General features: G+C 41.7%; 1 protein-coding gene across 6 annotated transcripts in view; it reads right to left on the bottom strand.

Moving 5' to 3' along the window:
• The window catches only part of KCNIP1 (potassium voltage-gated channel interacting protein 1), a 401769-nt gene that overhangs the window by 126438 nt on the left and 259871 nt on the right, over nucleotides 1-15460 (bottom strand). Inside the window, exon 1 of one of the 6 annotated variants that reach the window (XM_069869309.1) lies at nucleotides 6405-6496. The exons of 4 other annotated variants lie outside the window; for them this stretch is intronic. Coding sequence is in view for 1 of the 2 variants with exons in the window: in XM_069869306.1 (XP_069725407.1) it covers nucleotides 5817-5838 (22 nt within the window). In the remaining variant the exon portion in view is untranslated. Of the gene's footprint in view, nucleotides 1-5816; nucleotides 5854-6404; nucleotides 6497-15460 lie in introns of those variants that run through there. One more of the 6 variants, XM_069869306.1, reaches the window with a different exon arrangement.

The raw sequence follows: 15460 nt of genomic DNA, 5'->3' as shown, positions 1-15460 counted from the left end.
GTGTAGCTATGCTCAGTGTCTTCCATTTTCACAGGAAATATCATTACGATGGAATTAGAAAGCAGATGGGCAGTAATCTGATAGTTTTCAAACATTATAGATGCATATCTGTTAGTTGCATGGATGTTGCCGTTGCTTTGGCACACAGGAGACAGCAGCACAGAAGACATTTCCTTACATGTGCTATTTCCCACCTTTTTTAGTAGAGATAATTTCAGACAACAAAGATGAAAAGTAAAGATGCTGAAAGATCTGAAACACAGGAACCCACTTGAAGAGAAAGCTGAGCTGACAGGATTAGCAAGTCTAGCAAATCAGAGACTACTGGGGGAGTTTATGTTCTCCATGAGAAAGGAAAGCACTATCACAAGATGGGTTTGCATTCCTATTGAGTCTTAACACCAGGAGAGAAAGTTGCACCAAGAACACAACGGTGCCATTTTCATTCTCCTCAGAAGACTAGAAGTGATGCTGTGACCAAAACATACATTATTCCAGTATAGTATATTCCAGCCCTTTTGTCTTCAGTAACTTTGGTGTCCCTTCGTAAATGGGAATAAAGTTCTGTAAAATCTACGATATGCTTGGGAAGACCACAAGTATTTGCAATTTTATGTTGTCACAAACACCAGGAAAAGTGTCTTAGAACAAGACAGATTTGTCTGGGTTTGGCAAGAACTGAGATGTGCCTGTGTTCATGATGTGGCACTTTAAATACATCTGTGTACTAATAAGAGATTATTTTAAAAGTCTGCATAATCCTTAATATCTAAATGACTACTGGGCTTTCCACTGCCACCTTAGGAAAGAAAATGTTTGAAGAACAAATGGTGAAATGGGGCTCCAATATAAAGCTTCCAATTTCACATAAATTACTTAACAAAGTCTTAAAACCTGCTCTGTCTTTCAGATACTTCTACTTCCCAGAACCATGTTGTGGGCTTCACAACTGGGTGGGTTATCCAGCCACCCTGATGATGTACCACTTTCTGCCATCAGTGCAAGCATTATCAGGACAGAGAAATAAGAAAGTCAGGGAGAATTCTTTCATCAGGATGTTTTTCTGACACAAGGGAGACTTTGTTATGGGGAAAGGAACACAGAGAAATAATACAAAACAGCGCAAGACAAAAACAACTCTCCAGAAAACAATCCAAAAAAAGCTCTGCTTTTCTCCTCCATGGTCTGTTTCACAATAAATTTAAGCCATTTAACTCCAAAGCACTAAGCATCTCTGCTTCAGGTGGTAAGCCATTTGGTTCCAGATAGCGGTTTTGTTTCAAGGGGGATAAGCTTCTTTCTCAGCTACTGAATTGCAGCAGAAAACCAACAACAGCCTGACGTTTCATCTTTTTTTTTTTTTTAACTGAAGTTGGTTGCTTTATATTTCAACCTGAGTTTATAGGCTAAAACATTTCCACCACCGCATTACTGCTTACGCAATGTCCGTGAGAGGGGTCTTACTACGATTTTTCACCTAGAAAGGCCTCAGGGAGTTGACTGGCATTTCAAGGACCAGAATGGTTGAGCCTGCTTATAGATGATTTAAAGCTCTTTGTTCCTCAGCATCTTGCATTGTGGTTTCAAGAGTGTGCCTGCCAAATATACAAATCTACAATAGGAAAAGCACAGAATTCTGATTCACTGGCTAAAGCTGAGCAAACAGTTCTATCAATTAAACACAAAAGTCATATTTAATTTCATTTGAAATCAGAGAAGTCTTTATACATGAACATGAGTACAATCACTTCCTTAGCCCATGGATATTTAGACAACAACAAGAAAAGAAAAAGCACAATATAAAGAAGTACGGTTAAACTACCATTGCTGCTTTATCTGCGCTAGTGAGCACCATTTAGGTTCCAGAACTACAAGGTTTAAAGAAGAATAAGTATACTTGCAGTCTTACAACCTTTATTTCCTTCCTCTCCCAACCATATTAGCAACTTCTTTGGCAAAAGTGCCTAGCAAGCACAAGTAATCATTAAAAATGCCTTTTAGGTCAAGTGACTCTAAATGAAACGTCCTGTGTTGTGCTGTGCCTAATCAAGCAGGCAGGACTGAAACAGAAGTTGCCCTCCTGCACTCTTAAAGGCTCCTCTGCTAATCCCAGGACCGCAAAGAAATACATGTAAGAATATGTTTAATAATGTATTTTTGAATGTGTTATAGCTCTGCACTCCAATTCCCCAAACAAGTGCAAAGACCCCAAACAAGCAGAATTTTCTCTATAAATAAACATAGTCCAGTCATGATCTGATGTTAAACATAAGAAATACACTTACTCATTTTTCATACCAAAAATGCAAATATCTCAATATTAGCAATCCTCTTCATCCTTTCTCTCTGCTCTCTTTGCTTTTCCACTGGTGTTATCCCAAGAAATTGCCTGATCAACAGTCTAGCCACAAGCCTCCTCTTCCTACATTTATCCAAGAGCAATAGGCTCTGACATGTTCCCCTTCTCTACTAAAACAATGACAAGGAGGATTTCAACATCAACATAAAGGTATAAATCACGAAGTAAAGGCTGTCACCATTGATTTCAGAGTGCAATTCTGTAATCAATCCTCCAAACACAGCCCACCGGGTGAGCTGGAGTGGATGCCTCCCATAACAATTCTCTTTCACATGAAGGACTCCCACATACATGTACTTCCCAACGCTCCTTGCTTCACAGTCCTCCAAGGTCTAAATCGGCAGTTTTCCATAGACACTAGACAAATGAGTCATTACTGAAGATAGCTGACAATTCTAGTCTTCTGGGGGTTAAGATCCATTTTGGTTTAAGGTAGAATATTTTACTTTGTATATTACTATTAGCCCGTGGGCAATAAAGGAACACGACTTGTTATGTGAGGCTTATAGTAGAGGTATATTTTTTTAAACACCTGATGTGTGCTGAGTTCTGAAATGCACTGGGGTAAACAAGGGCTATATATGGAGAGCATTTTCAAAAGCATTCATTTTTAACTTCTCTCCTAAACCCCTCGGCATCATTTCTGCAGCCAATGGAAGGACCATGTGACCTGAATATTAATTTTTACTTCAGTGGATCTGTAAAACGTTATATTTTTATATTTCTTTAAATTGGAGTTTCTTTCCAAAATGCTGCTCATAACTTAGTGTACAATGGATGTTTATTTTTAAGGCTTTATTTTTGATTTGTCAGTAGTCATATTCATGCCCAATAACTTTTTAACTCTCTACATCTAAAAATCCTCAAAGGAGGCATTTGTACATTTCAAACCAGAATGCTGAAATACAAGCCTGCTTTTTATTGCAATGAGACATGATGGATTGCATTTTCACATCCAATCTCTTTTCCATTAATAGTTCTGAAGTTCCTTAAAATAAGAAAAATACTACACAGCCTTGTTACACTACAGCATATTTATTCCACTGATAATGTGCAATATGCCTAATTCAAAATGATGTTTATTGCTCTTGGAGGCAACGAATAAGTTGTTTAAGTGCAGAGACAGCTCCTTGTGCAGAACTGCCCAAGCTGAGGTTGGTGAGGGCATCTAAGGAATGTGGAGGGGACTACAGCTGCGTACCTAAGGTACAAGATGAGTATATCATGTATGAAAAGGCAAAGAAGTATTGTGTGTCAGGACAGAGTTGATGGTACACACATGCATTAGAGGCAGATCAGCTGTTGCAGAGGAAAATCATCTGCTCACTCAGTTTTAGAAACTAAATTTATTTCAAAACCCCAAAATGGCAAGTTGGAATCAAAAGGCTTGAGAACTGCCAAACTCAGACTCATAGAAGCATAGAAACTTTCAGATTGGAAAAGACCTGCAAGATCATCAAGTTGAACAGCATCCCTAACACGGCCAAGTCCACCACTAAACCATGTCCCTAGGTGCCACACCTACACGTCTTTTAAATACCTCCAGTGATGGTAACTCAACCACCTCCCTGGGCAGCCTGTGCCAGTGCTTGACAACTGTTTTTGGTGAAGCAATATTTCCCAATATCCAATCTAAACCTCCCCTGGTGCAACTTGAGGCCATTTCTTCTTGTCCTATCATGTATTACTTGTGAGAAGTGATGGGAACCAACCTCACTACAAACTCCTTTAAGGTAGTTGTAGAGAGCTATAAGGTCTCTCCTCAGCCTCCTCCAAGCTAAACAACCCAGGTTTCCTCAGCTGCTCCTCATACCACTTGTGGTCCAGTCCCTTCTTCACTGGCATCACTGCCCTTCTCTGGATATGCTCCAGGACCTCAATGTCTTGTATTGAGGGACCCAAAACTGAACACAGGATTCGAGGTGCAGCCTCACCAGTGCTGAGTACAGGGGGATGATCCCCTCCCTGCTCCCGTAGACCATGCCATTTCTGATACAAGCAAGGATGCTGCTGGCCTTCTTGGCCGCCTGTGCACACTGCTGGCTCACGTATAGAAGGCTGTTGATCAGCACCCTCAGGTCCTTTTCTGCTGGGCAGCTTTCCAGCCACTCTTCCCCATGATTGTAGCACTGCATGGGGTTGTCGTGACCAAAGTGTAGGACCCGGCACTTGGCCTTGTTGAATCCCATACAGTTGGTCTCAGCCCATCAATACAGCCTGTCCATACCCTTCTCACAGCCTTCCTGCTCTCGAGCAGATAAGCACTTCCACCAAACTTAGTGTTGTTTGCAAACTGGCTGAGGAAGCACCTGATCCACTTGTCCGGATCACAGATAAAGTTATTAAATAAGACTAGCCCTGGCCATCCAGTCAGTTTTTTCCCAGTGGAGTATGCCTGGCCAAGCCATAAGAAGCCATTCCCTCCAGGAGAATGCTGTGGGAGACTTAAAGTGTAAAGTTACTCTACACCAAGTGCAGGATGCAAGCTAAGGTATAAAACTGGTAGCCAGGAACCGTTTAAAAGCAGATGCAAATGCATATTGAGGACACCGTGTCTACTATGCCTAGAGAGACAGGTGAGCATGACGAAAACCATTGTGATCTTTCAGAATAAAAAAAATACAGCAGTTACCACAAAACTGTAGGTCATTGGGAGAGAGAAATATAGCATATGTGAATCTAGTAACATATTTTGCTGCCACCTCAAATCTCAGCTTGACTCCAGAAGTGATGCACTTACTAGCAGGGGAAAACACTCCCTTGTTATTTCATCCTCAAACTGGTAGTGGTGGTACAGCTATAAAGAACATATGGGCCTTTTTGTCAGTTTATAAATAACATCCTAACATCAGTCAACAGAAGTGGAAAGGAAAAGAAAAAATCCACACATAAGTAGTTTCTTAACATTCATATAAAAATCTGCTGGCTGATCTGAATAGTAATTGAAACGAGATAATCAAATGCATGAAATCTAGAGTGGTGCAGAACTAATCAGTGAATTTGAAGACAGTAAGTAGCTTTTACAGTGTCCAGCTGAAATATGAAAAAAATCTGTATTTAGAAAGTGAACAGTTTTAAGGCACGGAAGTGACTGCAGGAGAACATGCCTCGTGTTCCATTTTCTGATTACTGGTCACCAATACCTTTCCTGCAATTAACAATACAACTGCACTGATCCGAACACATCCCGTAACATGGGCGTACAGAGACATTTCAAAAAGGATTTTAGCACTGGTACACAAATAGGAAGTAGAGATTAGGACAACAGTATCCTTCACAGTATGGACTTCTAAAGAAGCCACAGTTCGATTTACACATACAAGACTTCAAAAGAAAGCCAACAACAGAATTTGATGAGAGGTGAATTTAATTGTTCCTGGAGGCAATAGAAGAAGAAAAGAGAGGAAGAAAAATTCAAAGGAAATAATGTTCAACTCTGACACAATAAACAAGACACCATCTCGGTGGAGTCCGCTCATTCCAATGCACAGAAGCTTGCAAGGTTGAGAGGTTTCTTACTGCTAGCAGGAGATGTTGCAGAGCAAGGGTTAGGCAGGAAGCAAAGCATGCCAATCTGGTAGCAGTACCTTACTGACTTATAGCATGATCTTCTTGCCAGGTGATTAATAAAAGAAAATTAGTTCTGAACAATTCACAAAGTAAGCTTTTCAGTGCCTGACCTATTAACTTGGCTCTGTTCGAGAAGAGGCGTTGAAATTTTTATATCTGGGAATCTATCATAACTAAAGAATCCATTTAAATAATCAATGAAAAAAATATTATAAAAACTATATTACCCTTTAGAATATCAATTATATGAACATCTCATATTATCTCCGCCCGAATTTGGTTTAAGGAGGAACCGAAGAAATAACAGTCTGCGTAATAATTCTCAGTAACACTTATTTGGTTTTTGGCATTCACATCTGACTTAGAAAGATCACATTGTGCCTGCACAGCTGTATTGACCTGCAATTGTGTTATGCGTTCCATTTTCATTGTAGTTTAAAGTAGTAAAGCTCAAAAATAAAGAGAACACTCTGACCTCGTTAACAGGCTGGGACAGCTTGAAGAAGGCTTACTTTGTTCGCTTACATTCCAAAACTGCACAGTTCAAACAGACCAATCCAGACTTACCTGCAAGAGAACAGAACACAAATTTTGGGTTACAGCTTCAAACTTAACAAAAACCTGTTACTGAAAAGTGAAAATAAATAATGGATTCCTGAAAAATTTCCCAGTACTTAAGAGTTAAAATAACTTTTTGTAGCAAATCAATTATTCATTTCACTACTGTATTTTTTCCTAAGCCTTAAATAATTAAGATAGCCTTTTTCATCCTGATAATTTAATTACAAAAGGTTGCCTTGCCAAAGGGTAGAACATAATATCTGTTGACTTGTTCGTATTACAAATTACTGTTTTGTCTGCTCATATAGTTGTGCTTTGCCACCTTCAGCCTTCCCATCCCCTGCTGCTTCATGATGCATCAGAGCATTTCAGCACTGCTTAAAACAACGTGACCGAGTGCCAGGATGAGCAGACTAGGAAAGGTGGGGGTTGTACACTTTTAATTAAGGTTTTAAATAGAAGAAAAGTAATGAGCCAGCAGTCAGATGGGGAGCTTCTGTCCCTCAATTGCAGCAGGAGCTTGGACCCCAAACTAGCGAGTGGAGTCAGCTGAGGTTTTATAGCAATGTCCTTTGATCAGTCTCCCAGCAGTTTTCTTTATGGAAGGAGACTTGAGTGAAAAATGTTTGAAAGAAACATTATTTTTCCATTTGCCAAAGCACAGTAAATTCATTAATGGTGGTTTCATAAGCATCATGAGAAAGGCTTCTCCTACAACAGGTGGCAGGCTGCCATTTCCAACTCAACCTGCCCCATGTGGTATATCCTGCTGCAGGTTTCATTGACTTCTAACACCGCTGGCTGCCCAATGTGTCAATGTGACCTAGACACAAAACCACCTACGTTCTTTTATAAACCCCAGAGACTTCCAGGGTACTTTTACTTCATCAAATTCTGCAGGAATTATGAGATTCAACATGCCACAGGCAGCATGCCAGCAAGTGCACGGGCTGGCTGCTGATGGAGGCAGTCTGTTAGTGATTTTGCTTATAATATTAAAAATACATATGTGCTATTTTCTAAAAATGAGAATGTAAACTTTATAACCCCAAGAAGAATTTAATTGCCTAAAAAGCTTGCTCCTAAGTCCTGGCTGCGTTCCTTCTTGCTATTTCTTTCACAGCATATGTGTGGAGCCATATTCTGGTTGGAAGTTGCTATGCAATTTATATTTCTGTTACATTAACACAGAAAGCAACATCTGTGCAAGAATACACAAAGCAAAGGGTTTCTTGGAAAGTGGGGCAAGAACATAAGCATATGCAAATCACTCCAGCAAAGGAGCTCAGAGAGGATGCTGTGGCTGAAAGGGTTCTTTGAGAAACAGAAGAAGCAAACAGAAAAGGATGGCTTCATATCTCTCTGCTGGAGATTAAAGGTATTAAAAAAGTGAAAAAAAAGATTAAATAATAAAAGCTAAGCCTTCTGTCTCCATTTGGTGATAATTCATTGTTTCCTCCATTATAAGAACAGCAATCTCGATCTAAATATAGGAGATAAGCATATGTATACACACACAATAGACTGAAAATAACTACCTCTGCTTACCCATATAAGGAACCTGGTACCAGGAGGCTCTGCCAATGTTGCCTAGACAAATATTAAGTAATAACTGCAGCATAGCAGGAGAATAGGAGATGGGATAATTCTGTTGACCAGGTGGCCATTGAATTCTGAATATCATGGAAAAGAACATCTGCATCAGCTTATATGAAAAATGAAATAGAATGGTAGAATAGTTCGGGTTGGAAGGGACCTTAAAGATCATCCAGTTCCACCCTCTGCCATGGGCAGGGACACCTCCCGCTGGATCAGGCTGCCCAAGGCCCTTCCAACCTGGCCTTAAAGACCTCCAGGGATGGGGCAGCCACAACTTCCCTGGGCAACCTGGGCCAGGGCCTCCCCACCGTCATAATGAAGAAATTCTTCCTCATATCTAGTCGAAATTCTTCCTTATGTCTAGTCTAAGTTATTTGTACGCTATCAGAAGCATCTTGAAGCATTTTGATATCAGAAGCATTTTGATAGGAATGGTTGGACTCGATGATCTGGTGGGTCTCTTCCAACCTGGTTATTCTAGGATATGAAATAATCAGTCCCTAAATGCTGCCAAATCCAAGTTATTCCCATATAAATATTACACCCTCCAAGGCAGTAACTCTAGGCCCTTGAGGTCTGGGCATCTGCAGCAGCACGACAGCAGCTGGAAGGGAAATTGTCCCTTGACTAACCAGTACTGAGCTCTGCAGGGTGGGAGGAAGCACTGCCTTGGCTGGGATGGCAGGGAGCTGCTACGTGCTTCTGATGGGACTTTGGCTACGTCTAATCTTGCTAAAACCACCACCACTGCAGCACTCCGTCCACAAGGAAGGTAGCACCGCTCTGTCTCGAGGCAGAGGAGAAAAAAAAAAAGCTTGCTCCTAAGTCCCGGCTGCGCTCCTTCTTGCTAGAGAGGAGGGTGCTGGCCTCTCCTCCCAAGTGACAGGGGACAGGACAAGAGGGAATGGCCTCAAGCTCTGCCAGGGGAGGTTTAGGCTGGACATTAGGAAAAAACTCTTCACAGAAAGGGTCATTGGGCACTGGCAGAGGCTGCCCAGGGAGGTGGTTGAGTCCCCTTCCCTGGAGGGGTTTAAGGGACGGGTGGACGAGGTGCTAAGGGACATGGTTTAGTGTTTGATAGGAATGGTTGGACTCGATGATCCAGTGGGTCTCTTCCAACCTGGTTATTCTATGATTCTATGATTCTATATGTCTCAGGGATGTGGTTTGGGGGCAGATAGGAACGTCTGGACTCGATGATCCAAGAGGTCTTTTCCAACCTGGTGATTCTCTGATTCTATATTGAGGCAGTCAGCTCAGTGATGAACGCAGTGAAATTGATCTTGTTCTTTTAAACCACCACTTGGCTTTAATTTATCTACTTCATAATTTTACCACTACACTGTGGATTCAGGCACTCCCATCCACGTGGAGCCCGATGGGCTCTCCGACTCGATGGCCAAGCACAGCAGCCACGCTCCGACACCGCTGAGGACCCAACCGCAGTCACTAACCGGGAAGGAAAATCCAATATAAATCTAAAAAGGATCTTATCCCCACCTGGTGGCATTGATGCAATTGTCAAGAAGCAAAAGCAAAGAACCAGCAGTCCGCCTTAGCTTGGAAATACTGTTTTCTCCAAACTGCATTTCAGTCCTGCTGCAGTGGAAACGCACCGTACGGCATCTATCAAACGCTGACAGCTCACGGCACATCCCTGCCGGCCAAACTTAATAAAGGGCTCGGCTAATTTTTAAGCAGCAAAGCGCCTTTGCAGCTTTCCCTGTTGGATCTGCACCTCTCCCCTCCTGCCTGAGCACCCGCAGCTTTCCCTGTCCCGCGTGGGCTTGATGGAATGTTAGGAGGCTGCTGCCCTCTGCTGTCACCGTGTCACACGGGCACAGAGCCCGCACCCCCAGCGGGTACTGGATATTGCGGGGGGAAATAAAATAGAGAGCAAAAAATAAAATAAAATGGAATAAAATGGAATAAAATAAAATAAAATGGAAAAAATTAAAATAAAATAAAATAAAATGGAAATAAAATAAAATAAAATAAAATAAAATAAAATAAAATAAAATAAAATAAAATAAAATAAAATAAACCAGAACAACCCAAAACTTAAGAAAATGGTGATAGCTATACAAAAAGCCAAAGAGGGACTGTTTACAAAGGCTTGTAGTGACAGGACAAGGGGAAATGCTTATAAAATGCAAAGGGGCAGATTTAGACTAGACATAAGGAAGAATTTCTTCACCATGAGAGTGGTGAGGCACTGGCACATGTTGTCCAGGGAAGCTGTGGCTGCTCCATCCCTGGAGGGGTTCAAGGCCAGGTTAGATGGGGCTTTGGGAAGCCTGATCCAGCGGGAGGTGTCCCTGCCCATGGCAGGGGGTGGAACTGGATGGTCTTTGAGATCCCTTCCAACCCAGACCATTCTATGATTATATGAAAACTAGGTTTATGTCTACAAGGATTTCTCCTCCTTTCCTGGTGAATAAATTACTCCAATTTGTGCTTAACAGACTGTGCATTAATGCTCAGAATTTCCAAGGGGCTATTTGAGCAATCCTACACAATCCTTAAGTCACTGTACAAATAACTTTGATGTCTGTATATGCAATCCTTGAAAAAGTTTGTCCTCCTTCCTGCAGAAATTTGCATTTGTGTCCCAATCCTCAATACACATACGACAGCAAATACGCCTCTGTGGATAACAGCAAACAGAAAAACCAGATGGGTTTCTTTCTTGCACCCTGGTCTGCACCTTCTAGAGGAAGAGCCTGACATCGAGTGACAGTGGCTGTCAGTGCCCCACCGGACCTCGCTCAGACGACTCCTACCAGCAACAGGTAGAAGTCAGAGCGAGGAATGTGGCAGCAAGAGCCAACAAAGCAGCATGTAGGAGCAGCCAGGGTCTCTCTTTTGTTGTTGTTTTATTTATTTCCTCAATCCTCAGCCAATGCAAACCCAGAAAAAGGCAGGAAACAGCTAAAAGGCAGAGAGCTCAGCCCCAGCTTAGCTCTGGGTGTCACTGAGCTGGAACAGCCAAAACCGGCTGGCCTGCTGCCCAGGAAGATGCCAGCTCCAGCCAAGAGCATCCTCTAAAGCTTATTTCATACTGCAACCCTGACAGGCTCAAAGTCAAAGCATTTCAAGCTTTCATTCAAAGGAAGCCAATGCATGTTAAAACATGCAAATATAGTCAATAAGCATTTCATCCTATTTGTATTGTTGAGTTTTTGCCTTTAAAACAATTACTGGCAAAGGGGTGCTGAGAGGTGATAAGAACATCACAGGGCCTGTCTCAGCCACAGGACATCTCCTGGACCATGTTTGAACCTGGCAGTAGCAGGATTTAAGTCAGAGCCTCTTCTAGTGAGCATGGAAGGATAATGGTGACAGAGAAGGATGGGCTAGGGTAGAAGATAAGAGGGTTATAACAGATAGTGGAAGAGGTGGGTTGATGTGGATGTGTATTAGATCAGGCTGCAAGGAGATGAAAGGATTGCTCTTGAAAATGAAGATGTGGGAAGAAGACAAAGATAAAAAAAAAAGAAATAAAGCAAGTGGCTATTTGTGCTGGCAGCATCCATGAGGTCCCTTTATGGCTTTTGGTCCTTGTCCTCTTTTGTCTAGCACAGCACTGGAATGGCATCCACACCAGAACTATTAAACATATTTGTTGGTTTCATTTAGGAGTATCGTAAACAGCATTTCTCTCTCTTTTTTTGAAGAACAGAAGATTACGTGAAGTAAGGACAAGACCAAACTGCCTGCAGACTGGTTACTGGAGAAGAAATAGCCCTTTTAACCTGAAGTCAGAGGATGGTGGTGCATTGCCTAAAACCAACTACAGTAGAGGTCTTGATCTTACCTTCTTCCATAACATAAATCATGCACGTAGAGTTAAATAGGACTTTCTGATAACTGCCAAAATTTATTAGCAGTGCTTGATATTGGAAAACTGCATGCTTAACACTCAAGCCTTCTCTCTGCTTTATTGCTAGTTTAGGAAAGTTGCTCAAACCCAAAGCAATTACTCAGATACATGCTTCTCTCCCGAGCAATAGAGTCCTATCTTTAAGTGACCAAAGCCCAAAATGGGCTCATTTTGATAGCTGACTTGGATATATGCATTCTGCATTTCACTTTTCAGGAGGAAAGTGATAAAACTAAAACCTCTTTATTATTAGAAAGTCAGCTTCACAGACTGCAAAGACATCTTCTTCCAGATACAAAAAAATGTTTGGAGAAAGTGTCCATTTTTACAAAGCATAATTGACTTTGTATGTCCTTTCTTAACAGCTTCTATTTATGACTAAACTGACAACCCCATGAAAGAGATCACAACCCTGAAGCTAAAGCAGCTCTTCATTCCTAAGGTTGTTTTATGGAAAATCTGTAATAATACAGAAACTTTTGGGAGTAAATCACCAAACATTTGCCAGTGGCACAGGCAGGCACCAGACCTCAGGAACAATAAAGAGTTAATCTGCAGCAAATTCTTTAAATAAGGGGGCCAGTGCTTTGTGTTTCCACTTTCAATGTCTTTGCACTTCCCAACAAAAGTTGTTATCCTCCGACCATTTCCTTTCCCTGTTATACCTCCCTAGGATATAAACCTGTTACCTTAAGTATAGAATGGATACACATGAAAATGTGGTGCTTTAGCGCTTGGTACATGCATATGCAAACCGTGCTTGGCCATTTGAAAAAGGATTTAAGGCACATGTAAAAGGAAGCAGATACCAGGTAGGCAATCCATCTCAGGGAGCCTTGTGCCACACTAGAGACACAGGGATCTACATGAAGTCCCCCATGAAGTCCTCTTTGACAATTACTGCACAGGCAAGTGAATGACACAGAGCCCCTGGATACCCTCTGTCCTTCTGTTGTAAGCTCAGAATAAGGCAGTAAGGATTGCTCCCAACAAATCCCAGCTTTCCCACAAGCACAGCAAAGCAGCCTCTTCCTTTCCTGACCCCTTTGGAATTAACTGCTTACAGGAAATGAGGGAAATGTTGTCATTTATGTCTGACCTTGAATACAGCCAACAAACTAAACATCTTTAGCTTTAAGGGCACTCTGGGAGCAGGAACGGAGAAAAACGCTTCCTGGATCCAGTTTAAAGGGCATAGGTGGTGTGACAAACACATAGTTCATCTTAGCGATACTGATAGTCCCCTGCACAAAAGGCAAATTGTCATAGTACAAATAGTACAGCATGGGTGATATTCCACGTAGTTAACCCCGTTTAGAAAAGCAGTCAGGCATATGGGTATTCCCATCTCTACTCAGAGCGCTCAAGGATGTACATAGCTTTCCAGCTGACAAGATCTAAGCACAAGCCTAATTACTGATTTGAAAAAGGTCTGGAGATACTACAATGATGGATAACACAGAAAACCCTAAGTGAAAGCATGATCTGCTGAAAACTGAGTGGCTAAATTGAATGAGCTACACCTCTCGTATCTGCTAGGTCAGAACATTTTGCAGACTACCCATCCGTAAATGAACACATTTCAAGCAAAGCCACACAGCTCCTCACTTTATGGTAACAGAGGCTGTCCTTAATATTGCTTTTACTCAACTAACCCAACACACAAACCAGGTCTTTTACTTATCATCCCATAATTTACAACCAGCAGAGACATAAGCGGCTGGAGACTGCAGTCCCTGGAAACATTATCTTATCACCCTTTCCTTACTCCAGGAAATCCTCCTCTTCGGACTGAGCCAGTGGAAAGGGATGAAGGTGGAAGGACTATGCCAAAGGAAATTCCCTAAAGCCTAGTAGAACTGAAATGTGCCTGCAATATCTTTTTGGTATAAACATCAGATGTTACAGTATGAAACACTTCATAAAAGTTCAAAGATGCATCTGGGGAGCTCCAGAGGTGGAGTCCCTCTGGTCTTTGGCCGTGTCAAAGAATAGACGGGGCAAGGCCAAAGCTGTTACACTTCTCTTTTACTCTGTTCTTTCTCACACAATATATATAGCAACAATTTCTTTTGTGAAGACCCAAACAACGCGACCTTCTGTTACAGAAGTGAGAAGAAGAGTTAAAAGTACGTTTTGTCTAATCATTCTTAGACGTTTTTGCCAATGTGCACCTGAAGAGACTCCAGTCACAGAGACAAGAAATAAAAACTAGTTACCTGATGATTTTCATGCTGTTGTTCAAAAATATTTTATAAGAAACATTAAAAAAATAAATCAACAACATAACGCCCCACAACTTTTTCCCTTACCCAGATACCAAGTGCAGTCCAATCTACGGTAATGCCTGTGTGTCTGAGAGACTGGGAACTCCTCCTTTGAGTACATTGCTCCCTTGTTTTTTTTACGAGGGTTAAAAAAGGCTTAATAAGCAGGCTAAGATTTCTTCCCACTATTTTTTCATTTGTTGTGCTATCGCAGGCACTTGGCATAGCAGCTGACAGTCTTAACAGACTGAGAGAAATATTTTTATAGAGACCTACAGGAACTAACCTATACTAGTGAATTCATTTACACTTGGCGCTCTCTGCAATCTCAAAGGTCATCTCCATTTCATACACTTCGGTAGCTCAGATGATGTAAAGCATTCCATCATAATCATATCAAAGTGAGAAAAAATATTAAATATCCTCTCAAGTACATAGATGTTTAAAGTTCAGGAGTTTCCAGTAAATGTGAAGTTTATGGGGTTTTCCTTTCTTTTTTTTTTTTTAAAGTTACTGTGCAGTAGCTACATCATTCCCTGATTTTAAACAATTTGTACAGCCTCATTTCAGCAAGACCACTTCACAACACGTTACAGGTACAATTCAAGGGGCCAAAGACCAACACCATCCCAATGCTTCTCACTCACAACCAGTGTGAGGCACCCATCTTCCCTTCTGCCTGCACATCCTGCTGCGTCCTTACCCACCTCTGTGTAGCCCATGGACACTGCCCAGAAAAATCACTGCTTTGCCTCAGGGAAACTATATTGCATCAGTGGGTGGAAATTTCACACAGACTTCTTGGTCCTCTCCTTGCCCATCCTTGAAAGACCTTCAGTAAAGAGGTCTTCCTAACTTCCTAATCTTCTTTGGACTAACCTACCACCAGAATAGGTCTTCTAGCTCCTAACTGTGCTGATAGGACGCTACTGCTCTAGTTCTTTAGGGCAGCCAGGATCTCCTTGGATTTTACTTCCAGGTATATCCATTTCATTCCCCAAAGAAGGAGACTCTTACAGTGGTCAGTAGTTTGCATGCAAAAGTCTCGCCTTTTGCAGGGATCTGTGCAGATTGCCTTGATTTTAATGATGACATGAGGAAGTATCCCAATGACTCCCTGCTTCCCAGCAATATCAGAAGTGCCCATACTCTAACAGAGACAGAAACCAGCCCATGCTGCAAGAAAGATCACTGTGTACGGTTAAGAATGCATGAGTGCTC

The sequence above is a fragment of the Phaenicophaeus curvirostris genome, chromosome 15 (genome assembly GCF_032191515.1).
Source record: "Phaenicophaeus curvirostris isolate KB17595 chromosome 15, BPBGC_Pcur_1.0, whole genome shotgun sequence".
NCBI lineage: Eukaryota > Metazoa > Chordata > Aves > Cuculiformes > Cuculidae > Phaenicophaeus > Phaenicophaeus curvirostris.
The sequence above is the reverse complement of the archived record's forward strand: the minus strand, read 5'-3'. Positions and strand labels throughout refer to the sequence as shown.